At 46.3% G+C, this 17938-nt stretch overlaps 1 protein-coding gene across 8 annotated transcripts in view; it reads right to left on the bottom strand.

Annotated features, from left to right (window-relative positions):
• The window catches only part of LOC113270822 (RNA binding protein fox-1 homolog 1), a 330982-nt gene that overhangs the window by 4235 nt on the left and 308809 nt on the right, over positions 1-17938 (bottom strand). For 4 of the 8 annotated variants that reach the window (XM_044391589.3, XM_044391594.3, XM_057314812.1 and 1 more), the window contains 2 exons: positions 14059-14111; positions 46-121 (listed from right to left, as the gene is read on the bottom strand). In XM_044391589.3, the coding sequence (XP_044247524.1) occupies positions 46-121; positions 14059-14111 (129 nt within the window). The remainder of the gene's footprint in view (positions 1-45; positions 122-14058; positions 14112-17938) is intronic. The other 4 variants (XM_057314809.1, XM_044391590.3, XM_057314811.1 and 1 more) reach the window with 1 other exon arrangement.

Here is a 17938-nt window from a genome sequence, read left to right as displayed (position 1 = left end):
AAGGGAAGCAGGAGGAAGTGAGGAGGAGGAGGGATTGGTACTCACCATGGCACCAACGCTGTAGGTGGGGGCTGGAGCAAGTGTGTGGTGGTAGGGGTCGGCAGCATAAACTCGTCCGTAACTGAAAGGAAAACACGGGTGAAGATTAATCCATAATATGCAATTACAAAGTCATAACAACCACCATAAAATACAAAAATACCAAGACAGTGCAGAGGGGCCCTATCTGTCTTCAGAGACTGGGAACGTGTTCCCGTCTGCCAGGTAACATGACAGAAGTCCAACTGTGTCCAACCCATTCTTCTGTCCATTTAACATTGCCGGCAGGATGATAATACATTTTCCTCTCTCTCGTAGAACCGTTTCTACACTGCTCGCGGGCCTACCACGGAGCCTGAGGTAGGCAGAAGAAACAACTTGAAAGAGTGGTTTGAAGAAGCCCAGTACCCACGAAGGACATGCCTCTTACTCTCAAGAGAGACTGTCTTTTCTCCTAATTTAGCTGTTACCAATCAAGCGAGACAAGGTAGGTCACAAAGGGTAAAGGCGCCCGGTCTGTGCAGCTAGGGTCCAGCGTCTCAGAAGAGGAAAACAACAGATGTACTTGAACAGGAAGACCCTTGAAGGGTTTGTAGGGCCTTTCCCCCTACGCCTGCCACTCAAGAATTAGTTTGATTTGATTTTGATCCCCTCACCCAGAACCTCTACTTCATCAATCAGTGGTTGGGTTCCGAGAAGGGATACATTTCAAACACCATTTCTTGATGACGAGATCCCATCTTTGACTTTTTCTAGGCCTCTCCCTCATCCTCCTCCCTCCACTGCCATGCCTTCCAGGACAAGCTTTGGAATAAAAATGAATAAGAGAGAGATGCCTACTCAATGTCTGGGACCGAATGCAGCAATAAATCAGAAATTAAGGTTCAGAGGTTACTTGCTCAAGGTCACAGGGCCAAACGGAGTCAGAGCTGACCCCGAATCTCTCCGGGCAACTGGTATGCTCTTTCTGCGGTGTCTAGCCCCTTACTTGGATGACTTGCCGGCTATCTTGCAGACAGTTTGCACACTGGTCTTTTGGTAACGATCACCGCTGAGGTGCACGTTAAGCTAGGTTAGGTTCCCTGCAAGGAGAGTGTGGAATGGGGGTTCTTCGGCACGTGCCTTGTCGAGGAGTGCTTTCAAGAGGAGGACAGACAGGCAAGCAGGTTGGAGCATGAGAAAAAAGAGAAGCAAGGATACGGTCTGAGCTAGAGACTAACTTCTACCTGATTCTGTGAGCTGCACCCCTGAGTCGGTCCCGCCTGGAGACAAGTACGTTGGTTTTTTAATGCTCATGGAAGTGAGGCATGAGCTGTGGGCTTCCCTAAGGCACGGAGGACAGCTTCTGAGTTAGAATGACTCTCTTGGGCAGTGCGTTGGTCTCTGAAGGAGGGAGCAGCAGTAGGCACCATCAGCAACCAACGCTCGCGGCAGCCCCCCAGGGGATGCGTGCACCGGCCTCTACAGGGATATGACTCTTGGACTTTCCTTGAGGGAATGAAGGAACAAGGTAGGAGGAGATGGTTTGTCTGCACTATCAACCTTAAGCTCACCTCCAGTCTCTTAACGTCTCATTTGCATGTATTTGTATTCCTTTCCTTTCCTGTCTTTCCCCCATTTTCCTTCCAATCTTCTTTCTCATGACTGGAGGACAAGAATGTACTGGGTGGGTCTCACTTGGTTGCTCACACATTGGAGTCTGGGACAGGGAAAGGAGCGTGGGTGAAGGTTCATTACCTCTTAGGGGCTGAGTTAGACCCCAAATGGAAAAGAAAATTTTGATTATAGTAAGTTCTCATTGGCTGTGTCCTACTCCTAAAGCCGCCTTGCCTGTTTTGAAGGGCACTGAGCTCGGTAGCCTAAATGAGCTTTCTGCTTCAACCCCCAGTGTTCTCCTGGTTCTCCAGAGCAAGGACTTGAGTGGCTGTTTCTTTTCTGAGGTGACCCTCTCAGGGAAACTAACAAATAGTCCACACCCTCTGGCTTTTCATTCTTTGGGACATCCGTGATCGAGCTGGCTCTGTCAGATGGCTTTCGGTCAACAACGCTCCCTCTCAGGGAGGAAGAACAGACAGAAGGCCAAGATAGAGGGTGTGTTAAAACGAGGAGGGGGAGGTTTTTGAAGAAATCTTCTATTCACAGAGGTCACCCATGAAAGTTGGGCCTTTGCCCACATAACTACAAGTAGATGTGACGAGGGGTGAGAGGACATGATATATGACTTTGGTGCTGATTTTCATTGTGTGAGAAAATAGTCTGTCATTGGTCTAGAGAAGAGAGAAATTGATAATGGGGTTATTTTAATGCACTTCCACCCAGCAAAGCTGGTCTTAGGAACAGGACATAAAATGCAAAGATAAACTGAAAATCCTTGGGAATTTAATAAATGATGCCAGAGCATCCCTTTGACGAGTATGAAAATGCCCATTTCGAGAAATTAATTTTTTTAAATTTGGGGGAATGGTTTTCCTGGGGCAAAAATTTCATCTTGCGAGGCGATACCCTATTGGTAGCCTGAATGTATTCAATGAGAGTGTAGCTCCCACCTCTTCCCTGCACATACTTTAACGGTAAATTCTTCTTTGCCTCTAACACTGGGCAGAGCGTCAACCTTCGTGGAAAACCCAAGGTAACAATTTGGCAGTATTCTTTTCCAGGGCAGAAGAAAAACACAGCAGCACTGAACTACTCCTCGTAAATGAGCAGGCTCCTTTTCTCCTCGGGGTGACCTCTACCTTCAGAATCCGATGGTTTTATTATGATTAATAAATTTCATTTCCACAGAGGAAAAGGGACCATGTCAGCTCAAACTGAAAGCAAGGAGGCTTCTTTTCAAATGCTAATTTCTAAACACGCCCTTGTGTGACACTACAATTTAGACACAAGGTTATTAGGGAAGACGTGGACTGGAGCGCTACTCTTGCGGCAGAAATGCCAGGCACGTCAGCTACCTCATGTCCCCAGAGCTGGCTAGGCGCAGCCCAGAGGAAAAATGGCACTTCCCAGGGACCTCGACGGGGGGGATGGGAAAATGTCTTATGACCGCCATGTCGTGAGCGACCTACACATGTCATCACCCTCCACGCCACCCATCCCTTTGGCAAAGTGGACAGTGGGGCAATCAGGTCATGATGCTTCCATGTTCCCACATCCCATCCATCCGAAATTATAGAGGAGATCTTCCACGTGTCTGCTTTACGCCATGCACGCTATTCCCACCCTAACAGAAGCCGCCAGCGTTTCATCAGAACCAGATCCGCCACAGGCTTAAGCCTTCTCTTTGCTTCTGCTCTTGCCTCTTCAAGCCACCGACCACATCTGTAGCTAACGGTCTACTGTCAGCTACTGTTCTATCTATCCATCCATCCTCTATCTACTTAAATATAAATCTAAACCTATCACCTCCCTGCTGAAACACCTTCAGTGGTTTTCCATCGATCCCAGAAGAAAACCCAAACTTGCCTGAGTTGCCCAACTCCTCTTTCAACCCTCTCCCTACTGCCCTCTGCCCCTTGCTCACCGTGCTCCGGGCTGCCCCGCGAACACAGGCAAATTCATTTTCTCTTCACAGTCTTGGCACTTGCCTGCCCTTCAGGTAACGTAGCAAGTCTATCAACAGTCTTGTTCACTTACCTCTCTACCTGATTATTGGCCCCTCCCAGACCTGCCAGGAATGTCAGCCCCCTGGAGGCTGGGCCAAGTCTATTTGGTTTGCCTTTTTCTCTCCAGCACCCACCAAGGCCCTGGCCACAGTGCAGGGAACAAAGGCCAAGCCAATGCGGCTGCGTGCGTCAGGGCGGCGAGAGGGAGGAGTGAGCCCGGAAGAAACCTGCCCCCATCTTTAGGATTCTGTCAGCAGCAAAGATTCTTCCAGATAGGCTTTCTGAAGATTCTAGGTCAGCGGTTCCCAGAGACATTCAAAACCCTTCAAGACACTCAGAAGAAAAGTTTCTGGGGGCTCTGGGAATACAGAGTGTGTGATTTCACATCACTGCTGAGAGTTCACAGACCACTGGCCAAGATGCCATCAAGCTCATCAAACCTCTTTAGGGAAGAGCCCACCAAACAGCGAAATAGAAGATAACAGCTTTGCTGGTGACCACACCATGGCTTGCGGCCATGCCATCATGAGCCCGCTTTATTTTGACCTTAGCAACAAGTGAACACCGGGAGGCCGCCTGTGGCACTGGGGCAAGACGGGACGTGGGGCAGGAAGAGCCAACTTCAAGTTCTGCCTTTGCAGTGTCCTTTCTCAAATACTAGGCAAGTCGCTCTCTCTGAGCCTCCTTTTTCTCTTCATAATGTGGTACTGTTGGGCCTGAGCCCTGTCTCCTTCATGACGTGGAAAAGAAACCAGGTCCATCCAAAAGCAGTCTACAGAAACGAGATTGCGACGCAGGGGACCTCACACACAGTTTGCCAAGCCAGGCTCTCACTCCTGCCCAGACTTCTGGTGTGTAAGAGCCAAGGGAAAGCCTCTCCTCTAACATGATCACGTGTAGCTGTGGCAGTCAGCTTACAGATACTTCTGGAGTTAAGCACTAGCTAATTTATGAGTGACAGATGTAGTTAGAAGTGCTGTATTTGAGCTTAAGGTTTTGTTGGAGTAAAGTGAATAACCATGCTGCCCGTTGAGTGGGAAATGAACCTGTGTTTGTTAAAGTGCTTTGTCAACTCTACTGAGAGATGCAAATATTACTTATTATTAACATCTGAATCTCCTTGAAACGAGCTGGATGCTAATGAAACACAAGAGAGCTGTGCTGGTGCCACACCAGGATTCTAGCGCTGTGAAGTGACTTTCTTATAGGAACATAGTAAGAACACGGATTCATTTCACTGTCTGTATTTTACTCTCTATGTATCAATTAAGAGCCTTTATGCCCCTCAGACCTTCTTCGTCCTGTAGCATCACTTCCCCAGGTCTCCTGTCCCGGAGATAGCTGGGGAAACCCTGAGGGAGCGGAGAAGGGAGTGAGAACCTCTCAGCGCACCGATGACGTTCCCGGTGGCGCGCAGCTCTCCTGGATAGCCCCGCCGCAGCAAGGAGGTACGGAGGCTTGTGGCCCCAGCACGCACGGAAGTGCTGCAGAGTGTGCTTTCAGAAGAGTATGCGTTCTGATCCCTGGGGTGTCTGCACTGTCGTCAGGGGACAGAGCACCCTCCTAATTCTAAGATAGAGTCTGAGAGACATTTGGGAAAACGCATGCACGCCAGTCACACATGTACAACACAGTATACAAAGGGGGTACCACACCATAGCCCTGCGGTGCTAACAGCCTGCTATTTAGAGAGCGACGGTTACGCTAGGGGATGTTCCCCTTCACTTCCTTGTGGAGGGTCCACTGGGGTCTGGACCTCCGGATGGCTCACCCTGGTCTGGGTGTCTGAGGCACCCAGTGAGAAGACAGACAGAAGCTAACTGCCCAGGAAGAGGGGATCCTCATCCCACTTCATCATTCTGGTTTCTTGAGCTTTTCCAGATGAAAAACCAAAGGACTTTTAAAAGAAAATCCTTTGGTTTTCAATGCGGCAGGTATAGGTTGCTGCTTTCCCGCCATCCAGAAAGCAAGCATCTGGAACATTGTTCCAGACAAGACATTCTTTGCATTTGGGAAAATGCTCTGCTCTTAGCCATTCTCAGTGGCTGGAAAGGAGCTACAGTTAGTCAGAACAAGGAAGAAAAAGACCACATGGAGGGCATGCGGGCTGTGGACTCCCTCCGCTCTGCCCAGCTATTGCATTAGTTCCTTCCCTGATCCAACTGCAAATCAATCCATTTTCAAAAACAGTGTTACGGGCACGTATACCTTCCAAGTGACCCATCTCATACTCATCGCTAGATAAAACTTAGCAGAATATAGTGCCACAGTCCTACTGAGACAGGTGCAAGACTTCCAACCAGTCCCCTGGGGATTCTGGACTGCGGGATCTGACAGGTCTCCTTGGCTTGGAGGGGGTTTCTGTTAACTCGGGATGGAAACAAAATCCCCTCATTTCAAAAGCTGAAGGGATGCGGCCCAGAATATGGGAGGCCACCGAAGCCCTCTCCAGTTCCTGGTCTGGGATAGCCCGAGCTATCGTGCAGATGGATGGGCTCTCACTTTCATGCAAATAAACATCTACCAGACAACCGAGAAGGCTCAGGGTGCAAACCCTCCTTTCTCAAATCAATATCACAACTTTCAGGCGTAGTCTGGGTTAGCATAGCGTGCACTGGTTCGGTAATAATGGCCAGGATTTGGGGCAAATCTTCCAGGGCCATTCACAGCAAGGACAGTGGGCTCATCTCTGTCCACCACAAAGAGACATGGACCAACTGGTGCCAATCAACCTGTTTCATCTCCACAGGAAAAAACAAGAGGATTCACAGGGCCTCAGACCACATATCCTGGATTGCCACGATAGGGGACAAATCTTCTCCAAAGTATTAGGATGGGAACCACTTGAATGTACTGGGAAAAAATTTAAAGAGACTTGGGTTATAAGGGGATGTTCCCGTTCACTTTCTTATGGAGAGTCTACTGAGGTCTGAGGTCTCTGGCTCAGTGGCCTCAGTGAATATATTCACTAAGGAAGCACTCCTCTTTGACTCTGTAGCCTCGCCTAGCTTCAGTCTAGATCATGACACTGTACACCATTGATACAAAGATATATTTGTAGACCATGGCGGGGGGTGACCAAGCATTATTCTAAAAGCTTCTCAAGAGACATGGAAGAGGAACTTAACCAGTCCCAAACTCAAAACATCTATAAAACAACCTCAAATGTAGCAAAACTTCCCCAAAAAGACCGAAGCAGAAATGGAAGAAATTCTCCAAATGAACAACATGAAGTCATCTCAGCTTGACTCCGACATTTCTGAATTCTGTTGTTGCTCACTTTCTTAGCCTGGATTTGAAATGATCACCTTCACCAATCACTTAATACATTTTTCAGCCTCATGTTTTCTTTGCTCAGAACCAGTGGTGAAATCATCTTCTGGACTTGTTAGCTTCTAAATAGGAAGCCGTAGAGTTTGCCCATCCAAACTGTCACACATCTGAACCGTGTATATGTAAGTTCACCTGTGACACCTGTAACATCTTCAAAAAACAGGCCATACCACCCACGGCACATCAGATGACATCACCCATTCTGCACCCTCTCTGTGCAATTCAAAACCTCTTCCAATTCTGATTCCTAGCAGAACAGGTCTGAGATAGGAACCTTGATTCTGGATTCCTAAGAGCAGAGTAATAGCCACTGCCTGGGAGTTGAGAAAACACAAAGTCCTGCTTTTGGCCCTAATTCCTTCACTCTGGAATGCCTCCTTCAGTAAAAGACCCATCGCCATGCTCTCCCTAATGCCAAGCTCAAGGCCATCCTCTTCGTAGAAAGGCTGTTTCACCTTCTTTGTGTCCTGACAGCTGCTCTTCCAAAATCACTAAGAAATGCCCGTCATGCTTTGAAATCAACATGGCCCCCAGCCAGGGTCCAGTCTGCTGGGGGAATCACAAAGAGTAATCTCCGAAAGTTTATCTCCTCTCTGAGCCACTTCCTCCATCTGTGAGTGGAGGTAATGGTGCATACTGACTGTATAAGGCAGTAGTGAGGTTGACAGGAGGGGTCCTGGTTACCAGCTAGTCAGCAGTCAAATGAGTGTCAGTTCCTGATACTGTCAAGGTGGCATTGCCTTCTCTCTATCCCAGGTGGGCTCACCGCACTAAAGCCCATGGAGTACGTGTCGGAACTATCCCTGAGGTAAGCATCCGGAGCTCCTACAGCCTATGTAAGCAGATCAAAGATTCTGAGAAGTTAACTAGCAGGGTGAGAAGAACGAGCACGTGCGCACACACACATGACAACTGTACTCTCACTTGGAGACCAAACACAAAGTCCAGACACACTGCCAGTGTCCAGGGTATCTGTCACAGTATTCATTCCAGGTGAGTATCCCTCACCTCTCAGGGACCAGTTCTTTGCGCACACAAACCCTTTCAATATTCGTTTGTGCAAAACGAGTGAAAATCTAACTCCGGGATGGTACTGTCCATACACATACAATGAGCCCAAGATGAGCCATTCTAAGTTTTATAGTAGCCACATTTAAAAAGTGAAAAGCAAGAGGGGTGCTTCATTTTTATATATTTACTTTAATATATTAAACTATTACCATTCCAATGTGTAATCAACTTAAAGATTAGTGAAATATTTTACATAATTTTTGTCGTAAGGTTTCAAAATCTAGTTTGTATTTTATACTTACAGCTCATCTCAACTTGGACCAGCCACATGTCAAGGGCCCTGTAGCCAGATGGGGTTATTGGCCACCATGCTGCAGAGCACAACTCTAGAAAAAAACCTATCCTGTGTTCTCTTTCCCTCTGGAACAGGAAAGATTCCCGACTGATCAGCTCTGCGGTTCCTAAAGAATAAGGAACCGCCCTGGAGAGCTTGTAAGAATGCGGATTTTCAGGCTCCCTCTCCAGACCTGTAAATCAGAATCTCTGGGGCAGGGGCATGGGAAGAGGAAATGGATTCTGCATTTTTAATAAGTTCTGCAGGTGATTTTCGTGCAGTCTAATGTTTGATAACTGCTGCTCTATTTTTTTATTCAAATTCTGCACTCAGGCTAATTCAGAGCTATCTGGATAGCTTTAATTTTTATAAGTAAACTGATAGAGACATTCTATTTTTATAGGGTATCACTCTTGCCTGTAACAAGCTTTGAACTATGCCTAGTGCACAGCAAGCTCTCAATGTTACAATTATTTTTGCTAAGTTCCTTTGTTTATACGTTCCCTGAACACCCTGCACTCTATCATAGTACACATCACATTTTATTGGAAACAGACCAATTAACCACAAATCAATTCGCTGCATGACGACTTTGCTGAATAATCAAATAACCAAAATGTAAGGAAGACAATTAGATAAAATTTGCTGAAGGATCAATCAGGGGAATGTCCCATTTGGAAACTTCTAAATACTGTCTGAGGCTGTGTGGGTGTGCGAGTGTGTGTTTCTGTGCCCATGTGTGCACGTACGTGAGCGGGTTGGGCAGGGACAGAAGGATGGAAGAGGGTGAGGACACCCCATGAGGCCATGAACTTGCTTCTAGTAATTACTTCATAAAGTATATGGCGCCCCGTTCACAGGCGATGGTTTTAATGGCTTTGGCCACTCATTTGGCCAAGGCTTTTTCACAGATCTCCACCTTTACCTAGTGTCCAGTACTCATAAAGACCTGGGAGTGTGTCCCCAGGTTGGATTCCCATGCCTCCAAGATGGTACCTGGCCCAGTGGAGGAAGCAAGACTTGCTGCCAGACAGAGACCCAGCCTCCACCTGCACCCCATAAACACACAAGCATGCGTACACACTCCCTTGGGCAGGGGGCAGCTGGGATTCAGCAGCCAAAACAACTAGGTCAAAGTTTCTGGTAGGTTTTAGGAAATGCATTGTCCTGTGAGTTTATTTTTAGCCACTGATTTTCAGCAAAAGAAAGACTTTGAGAGACCTGACCCGGAACACACATTGTTTAATCCCATCTCCCGGAATGTGCAGGACGCTCCCCGAGAAGGCAGCGGCTCCCTCCATCACTCTTTCCCTGCACCTAGACTAGTCTCCAGCACATCAGAGGATTCAGCACACGCCTGCTGCACAAAGGGGAAGGACCAAGTCACTTAAACACCCAGTGGAACAGCCATTTGGAGAGCCGCCAAGTTCCCTTAGGGCCCCTCAACATTTTAGCAACTATGCTCCCCAACTCACAAATACTAGTTTTTTAGGAACAAGCTAGCACAGCTGAAGAAAGCAGGAGAATTCCATCTGGAGGCAAAGGTCAACGTTCCAAGGTCAAAATACGAGGAGCATGTGGGGGCAGTGTGGTCTAGTGGAAAGAACTCTGTCAGCAGACGGACTCCATTGGGATTTGGGGCAAGTTACCAAAGTTCTCTGGGCCTGAGCTTTTTTTTTTTTTTTTCTTTTTTTAACCTCCAAGATGAGGATGAAGGTAACACCTACCTCACTGAGCTGATGTGATAAATCATATTTGCACATATGCGCACACACACACGTGGGTACCTACGTGTACATACAATTTATCATGCTTGCTGGCACACAATTTGCTCAAAAACGACAGAAGTTATCATCACACCCTAGAGAATTCAGCAAAGCCTGTCTGAGGGACAAGGACTACAGGGATGCAGGGTTCCCTCATCATGGCAACAAGAAGTCTTAGCACTCCGAGGAAATAACGCACCCTTGGAGCAAGTGGGAGAGCGCGGACGTTTAACAGGGACTGGACCTCATCCACTTCTCATCTGCCGGCCTACCCTGCTGATCTCCAGTCAAAATACAGCCCAAAGCCAACCACTTTTTGGCTCTTCCAGCACCATCGTCCTAACCCAGGCTCCTACCAGCCCTCCCTGGACTGCTGCAAGAGACTCCCAACTAGTGCTCCTTCTCCTGCTCTCGTCCTTTGGCGATCTGGTCTCCATAATGCCATCTAACTCATCATTAATAAGGCAGATCACAGCTGACCCTCCAATGCCTTCCTACCACACTTAAATCTTGAGTGGTTCAAAATTCTCCAAGTCCTAATTTGTTCTGAGCCCTAGCTGTCTTCCTGATTTGATCTCCAAAACTCTTACCTGTACTCATATGCCGTGGCTTCGCTGTACATCCTGCTGAGCCCGGCCACCTCAGGCGTCCCTCAACCACAGGGCATTTGCACTCGCTGCTTATTCGGCCTGAAATGCTTACGATTCCGCAGTGATGGACCTGGCTCACACCCTCACCTGCTTCGGGTCCCTGCTCAAACGTCACCCCCTCAGAGAGGTCCTCTCTGCTCCCTGAACCTAAAATCACATTGCATCCTGTCTTCTAGCTGTCCCTCTGCTCTTTGATTCATTATAGCTGTCGTATAACTTGCCGTGCAAGTACATCACACGCCTTTCCTTCTACATGTCGGGCGTCTGGTCTCTGCTAGAAAGGAGGCTCTTTGAAGGAAGGGCTTCTCCTGGTTTACTTAACGCTATGTCCTGAGGGCTCAGAACACTTGCTGACGCACAGTGATGACTGACCACATATTAATGAACTGAAATGAATTTCTAGCTCTTCCGCCAAGATAACTCACTTGCTTTTTGACCTTCATTTGAGTAGAAGACACATCTTCTCCTTCTACTCCAATCACTCGCCAGTCCTGGGAAAGCTCCAGTGAGTCACAGTGGCAGGGAGACCTCGAGTTTAAGAAGGGAAAATCCTCTTTTCCCTTTTGCCGTCTCTTGCAGGAACCAACTCGTGAAAGGTTCTGACATCCCGGAATGAGAAGCTACGTGAGTGTCCAAGGTGAGCACTGGACATGTGTGTGCTGGGGGTTCAGTGCTGCTGTCAAAAGGCCGGTCGCCAGAGTCACCCACTGAGCACTTATCTTTCAGGAGCAACTAAGCCAAAAGCAAAACCAAACAACGAATACCACTGCTGGAGACACTGAATAGGAAACAAATTTACTTGTAAATAGAGTCTCACAAACCACACAAGCGAGAAACGTTTCTTCTACGTGGCTAGCAAAAGCAGACTCGACATCTTGGCATCCTCTCCAAAAGGCCCAAGTAAGAATCATCACTTTTCCTTTGGGGACAGGAAGAAAACCCCTTCGGTGCCGCAGAGCCTACCATCTCACCATCTCTACCCCGAGCCACACACACAACTGGCCAGTTCTGGCCGACAGGCAGCTGTGTAAGAATGACACGTCTTTATAAGAATTCCAGTTATTAAATCCATTGAGCCCTCAAAACTGAGATTTTAAGTGTCTCATTGATTTCTTCATTTAAAAAGAGAGAAGTTGCTTTTGGTCGAACACTGAAATCCAGGAGATACCAGGAGTCAAGAGACCTGCCCTAAGCAGTGTTGTTCTGCACGTGGGGATGGTTTTGTTGGTTAGAATTAAGGTGTGCCCCGGGTTCTCCTAGCACGGGGGAGACGAAGTGCTCAGAGACTTCGTCGAAACCATGAGTCACAACCTTTGCTGACCGACCCGTTCTGATTTTCCATATTCACTCCATAAGGAGGGAGGACTGGCTGGGAGATAATTTGACATTTGATTGATACGGGTGTCTCCTTTTCCATGCTAGGTTCAAAATTCAGAGTTCAAATTGAACCTTATGAAGCATACAACATATTATTAATATGGCCATCAAAGCAACAGGGATATCTCTCTCAATCTGAAATCTGATCAATAGCAATTCATTAAGAATTTACTGAGCAGCCGTCCTAAATCGGATAAGGCAGGTGGAAACGCTCTGCTCAGGCAAACTTTCATGATCTGTGGCCTCTTTTAGGAATAGTGTGCATGGACCACTTGGCTTACCAGACAGCTTGTTAAGTCACAGGATCAAATCAGTGTCTACCTCTTTAAGCTGCAACTTTGCAGTGTTTGATCTATGATATCGAAATAGAACCTAAAATACACCAGGACATGCATACATTTCTAACAGGAGAGGTGGAGACTGTGGGAGGCGGCATATCCACAAATGGCATCTATTCGTGTTTTAAACCAACAACCCTCCCCAGCCTAGTCAGTTACCCCTCCAGAAGCATGCTCCCTTTCCAAGGTTTTGGAGATGTCCGATGTCTCTTGCATCCCAGGAACATTCCCCCCAGCTATGCAACTATCCATCTTCTACTATTAAGTATTAGTGAGGTGTTAGGGATGTCACCACCTCTCAAGGGAGAAACCGATGTTTGAGGCTAGGGGTTGAGGAAGGAAAATAGGGGAGCCCTTATCCAAGGGGTTTTATAGAAACGGAGTAAGCTATTGCTTTAAACTACAAGCATGCGTTCCTCCTGAACTCCCGGGGTAAGACTTTCAGCCATTAAAAATGTGGAGACCAATTCTATCAATGCAACTTTTAGAACAGACAGGGCTGGGGACATGCTCCTAGCGATCCCTCCTTCCTTGAGTTCCTTCTCGCCAAAGACTGAGTAGGGACTGAAGCGTCAGCAAACAACCTTCATTCACTGCTCCATTGAGAAAATGGGATTGTAGCAGATGAAGGTCCATCTGCAAGGCTCTGTGTAATGAAGGTCATGGCGTCCTCAACCACATGTTCGTGAGCTGTACTGCCCTCCCTTGCTGGCTACATATTGGGAGGCAACATATTGGTAAGATTTCCTAGTAATAGTTTTGGTCAAAATTTAGGCTTAAAAGCAAAAAACAAACCCCAAAAACCAAACCAAAACAACAAAACCAAAAAACCCCGAATCTGTTAGCACTCACCTATCTTGACATTTACTCAAGTAATTCCATGCTAATGAAAGTCCAAACATAACTGTTCTGAACCACATCAAAGCAAAAAGACAGGCGTTATTTTGGCGGACACATCATGCAACTGTGCAATTTCCATTTGCCGAGGCCCTGATTCCAAAAGCAGAAGACTTTGTGTCTCTAACTCCTGCTACTTGTGATAGTTTTTAAAAGGAAGGAGAGAGAGGATCTTTGATTAATAGAATGAAGATCCCCTTCTCATGAGACAGAGATAATTACAGTCCCCAATGCCTCGAGCTTTCTCGATTCAGTCTTTTATAACCAGTCATTGAATAAAGATCCCAAATAATTCATATATACATCTGTGTGAACCCAGACAAAATATGTCAAAAAAACATACAAGTCACACGTCTGTGTCCTTAATCACCCCTGTTCAGCATTTTAACATCAGAGCACTGCTTATACCGTAAGATTGTATTGTGGCTTCATTCAACATAGTCTTACTTTTCAAGATCATGTATTATTAAGACTGGAAATAAAATATCTGAGTTAGCAAAACACCTAGTATCGTTTTAGACAGCGGAGCCTAAAGGCTTCAGCTATACTCCAAAGATATATGGACATTGTTTTTGTTTTTCATTTTTTTTTTAAACTCAACTTTCTAGAGTGACCAACTGCAGCATGTGAAGAAAAAAAAAAAAGAGAGAGAGAGAGAGAGAGAATACTGAGCTTTGGGTGGATGCATCAGGAAGTAGCAATGTTTGTTACCTGTAGAGGTGTTACAAGAAATTTCATCTGCTGCAACGAAGACGAACTGATTTCTGGAAGAGAAGATAAAATTCACAATACTGCTCGCTCAGGGGGACATGTGCTCTCTGCCAACTGGGTGGATGTATTCAGATGCGGGGAGGGAGGGGTGCTTCGTCCGAATGGATGTTGCAAGGAAATGTGTTGCTACGTCTCGGACCTCGAGAGCTTAGAGAGATCAGGGAACAGGCATGCGGGGACCTTGCCAACGGAATCATGGTGGCGTCAGAACGGGGCCATGTCCGCACTGCTGCACCGTCATGTTAATACTGAGTGTTACCAGAATGCCGTGCCAGGGGGCGGTGCTAAGGCTAGGGCGCTTGAAACTGTGCTTGCATTTCTGTGCTAAACGGAGACTACTTTTAAAGAAAACATGGACAGTCTGTTGGGGGAAAGGGGACACTAGCTATGAAAATCATAAAATTCCAGACTTTATTATTGTGGTATAATAGCAAAACATTTTTTTTAAAAGGAAAGAAAAAGAAATGCTGTCATTTGAGAAGAGAACGTTATATGGTATCATGTTATGGATAATTTCCTCACCAAACTAGGCTGGCTGCATAAAGAAGGTAAGAACACTCATCTATTGCAATAAATCCTGTCTTACCAAATTATTTTTAATGATGCAGTATTTAAAAGAAAATTAAAATGGAAAATGCTATTTTACTTTGATTTAGTAAATCCACAAAGATGATAAAACTCTCTTAAGATGTTTCCAGCTGTGGCATTTGCACAATGAAATGTGTTCTAATTCAGACGTACCGTTTATTTCTCTAGAAAGAAGAACGTCTGTGGGAGGCAGATTCTACAAATGCCCCCAATGAGATTGGCTAGGCTCTTAAATGCCTCAAAAGTGGCAGTAGAGAGTATTCTGGTTCTCGTTTGCTAGATTTTACTGTGTGTATGAATCATTAAGAAGCAAGAGAAATGCATTTTTTGGGTCTTAATTTGATTGGTCGTGTTCAATTGCTTTAATGCTTCCAGAAGTATCTAGTGATGGAACATTTCTTAAAACATCTTAAGAAAGTTTTACTGTTGCAAGAGGTAAACCCTGGCATATAAATAGAGCTACCATTGGAAAATTTACTAGAATTGAGTATCCAGTTGAACATTCTAGCCGTTTCCACCCCAGTGAAACCTAAACAAAATTATGCATTTTCTGAGAATCGTATTCCGTATGTTTCTCTTCCACGTAACGCAAGTCACAGCCAAGTTCATTTACCACCTCTCTTAAAAAACTAAAAGTTAGTGTCACTGGATTTTTGCTATCTTTTTGCTTGGACACAGTTTTTTTGAGCCCCACCAATATCTGGCTTCAAACTTCTGAGGTTTGAGGAGCAGTACCCCTGAAATTGAAGATGTTTGGGTTCAGTATTTGTTTTGACTTGTTTGCCTGTGACTTACTCAAGGGGCAGTAAGATATGGACACCCCAGCTACATGTATGGGATTCTTGGATCGGTCAAAGAAGCACTTGGAAGGACTTCTGTTTACAGTATGCCCACAAGAAGAAGACTGCCACAACCAAGAGCAGCCACCTGCTCTATCCAGACAGCTGGGCTCTTTGGTACAGCCATTCCCCTACTTATGGGGCGGGCCTCATTAGTTAAGTGGTTCTATCCAGTTCAGACCCTATCATCCTAGAAGACACTGCCACCTTGCACCCCACTTCTGCATTTTCCCTAAGGAGCTGTCCTGCCTGCTAGACATAGGAAAACCACGAGAGGCAACCAACAGATATAAAATGATGACTGAATGAACAGGAAAAACTTACGCGAGTGCAACTTACAAGTATGTTTATAAAGACACTAGACCTTTCTCTTTAGTTGTACCAGAATTTTAGGAAATATGATGGTTGTCCTTCACAGCACTCTTCCTTGGGACGTGACACACCAACTCTAAACAATAATGCTACCAGTTCCCCATTCCCTTCTTATTCCATTCTCTCTCTGTTTCTTGGGTAACCTATATATTTTGAATTTTTTTTAAGAGTGGCTTTATGATTCCTGAGCAAATTTCTGAACAAAGGGGGTGATTCCAAGAGTTGGCTCAGAAGATGGCTATCAAATCTACTCCACGTCAAAGCATGAAGTTATCACAAATAGTGATATTGTAGGGGACATGCCATGGACTCTGCAATGGTACCAAAACGGAATTATTAAAAAGTATTTGCAAAAAATAGTAGCCGTTTGGATGTATCAATTCTGTACTGATGTTTTTTTCTTTTAATTCCATACAAACAGCCCTACAACACCCAGGAAGATTTCCCCAACATTTCAGGAAACTGCCTTTCTCTGGAGCTCATTAATTCCATGGAGTCACCTGGCGTGATGAGCCTTCCCCCCCCCCCCACGATGCTACCCTTTCACCAACTGATTATGAGAACAGTGAATAAGAAATGCCTGCAAATAAGAGCCTAGGGAGGGATGTTAGACCAACGTGGCCCACATGGGAGGCCAAGAGAGGAATCTGGGTGGAGTCATAACAGGTTTCATGGTGATGTCTCTGTCTGCTATGTTATACCATTTTTATATATGGTTTCTCCCCACTTGACCTTTAAGACAAATGATCTATCTTAGCCCATAAATGGATCATACGTGACCCTCTCTGTGGAATCATTTACCTCAAATGACCAGAGAGAGGTATGATCAAAGAGAGTAATGATGTGTTAATTAACTGATTAATTACTGATGCTCGGGGAGAGTAGGCTCTCCCCAAGCAAGGTCAGGACAAACTGAATGACCACCGGAGAGTGGGCTCACCTCTCAGGGCAGAGAGGAGGCTGGCACGGGGCCTGACCCCTTATGGCAACCCTGGTCTGCTCCGCACTCTCAACCCAGACACAAGAATTTAAACTTCAAAAGCAGTTGCACTTCACTTTCAGCAAACTGTAGGTGATAAAGTTGGCCAAGTAGTTCTCAGCCTTGGCTGCACAGGTAAGAGCACCCATGGCCCTTCTAAAATGCCCAGGGACCGGCTGCCCTTGAGATCGGTTCCGTGGGCATCTCTGTGAGTGGGTCTCGGGCACTAGTGGTTTCCAAAGAGCTCCAGGCGACTCCAGGACAAGCCAAGGTTGGGGGCCGCTTGTCTAGCTGAATGCTTCTCGCCTGGCTGCTCCCTAGACTTCTAAGGAGAGGTTCAAATAATGGGAATGCCGAGGCCATTCTCCTGTGGTCCTAGCCTAACTGATGTGGGGCAGAGTGTGGAATGGGGGAGTTCAGGAGGCGTCTGGCAGCTGATTCTTCTATCAGCCACAGTGGAGAAGCACCGGGAATGGCACAAACGCAGAGTGGAAAGGGGGCTGGATTACTGAATCTCTTGCCGCTTTTGCTTCTTTTTGCAACTTCCCTTTGGCCACCCGCCATGCTCGCCTCTCAGGCAACCCAGCTGCGGCTGCTGAGGATGTAACCGCACACACACCACACACGGCCCGGGAACGACCCCTTCTAGTTTCTGGAGGCCTTCTGAGAGAATGGACTTTTAACCTCATTTTAGAAAGCGACGCTGGTCCGCAGTGGCCACGGTGTCATGCTCTCTGCATCTGCTTCCTCCCCTGTTCCTCTTCTTTCAGCACCTCCCATGGACAAACTCAAAAGCATCTTTGCTGGGTCTTTCCACTTTCCTTCTGAGTTTATATCTAATTCTCTTTACCAGTTTTTTTTTTTTTTCACGTGGACTTTTTCCTATTTCCGAGCCCTCTCTACTGCAGAATTTCTCAAACTTCCCTGAAGAATTAGCTACAGCGCTTGTTAAAAATACATAGATGTCTGGGTTTCAGCCCTGACCGCCTGAATCAGAACTTCCAGTAGAGAGGTCCAATCATCTGTACATCTGGCAGTAATC

The sequence above is a fragment of the Ursus arctos genome, unplaced genomic scaffold (assembly GCF_023065955.2).
Source record: "Ursus arctos isolate Adak ecotype North America unplaced genomic scaffold, UrsArc2.0 scaffold_2, whole genome shotgun sequence".
Taxonomy (NCBI): domain Eukaryota; kingdom Metazoa; phylum Chordata; class Mammalia; order Carnivora; family Ursidae; genus Ursus; species Ursus arctos.
Note: the sequence above shows the minus strand (reverse complement) of the source record. Positions and strands in the feature narration are given on the sequence as shown.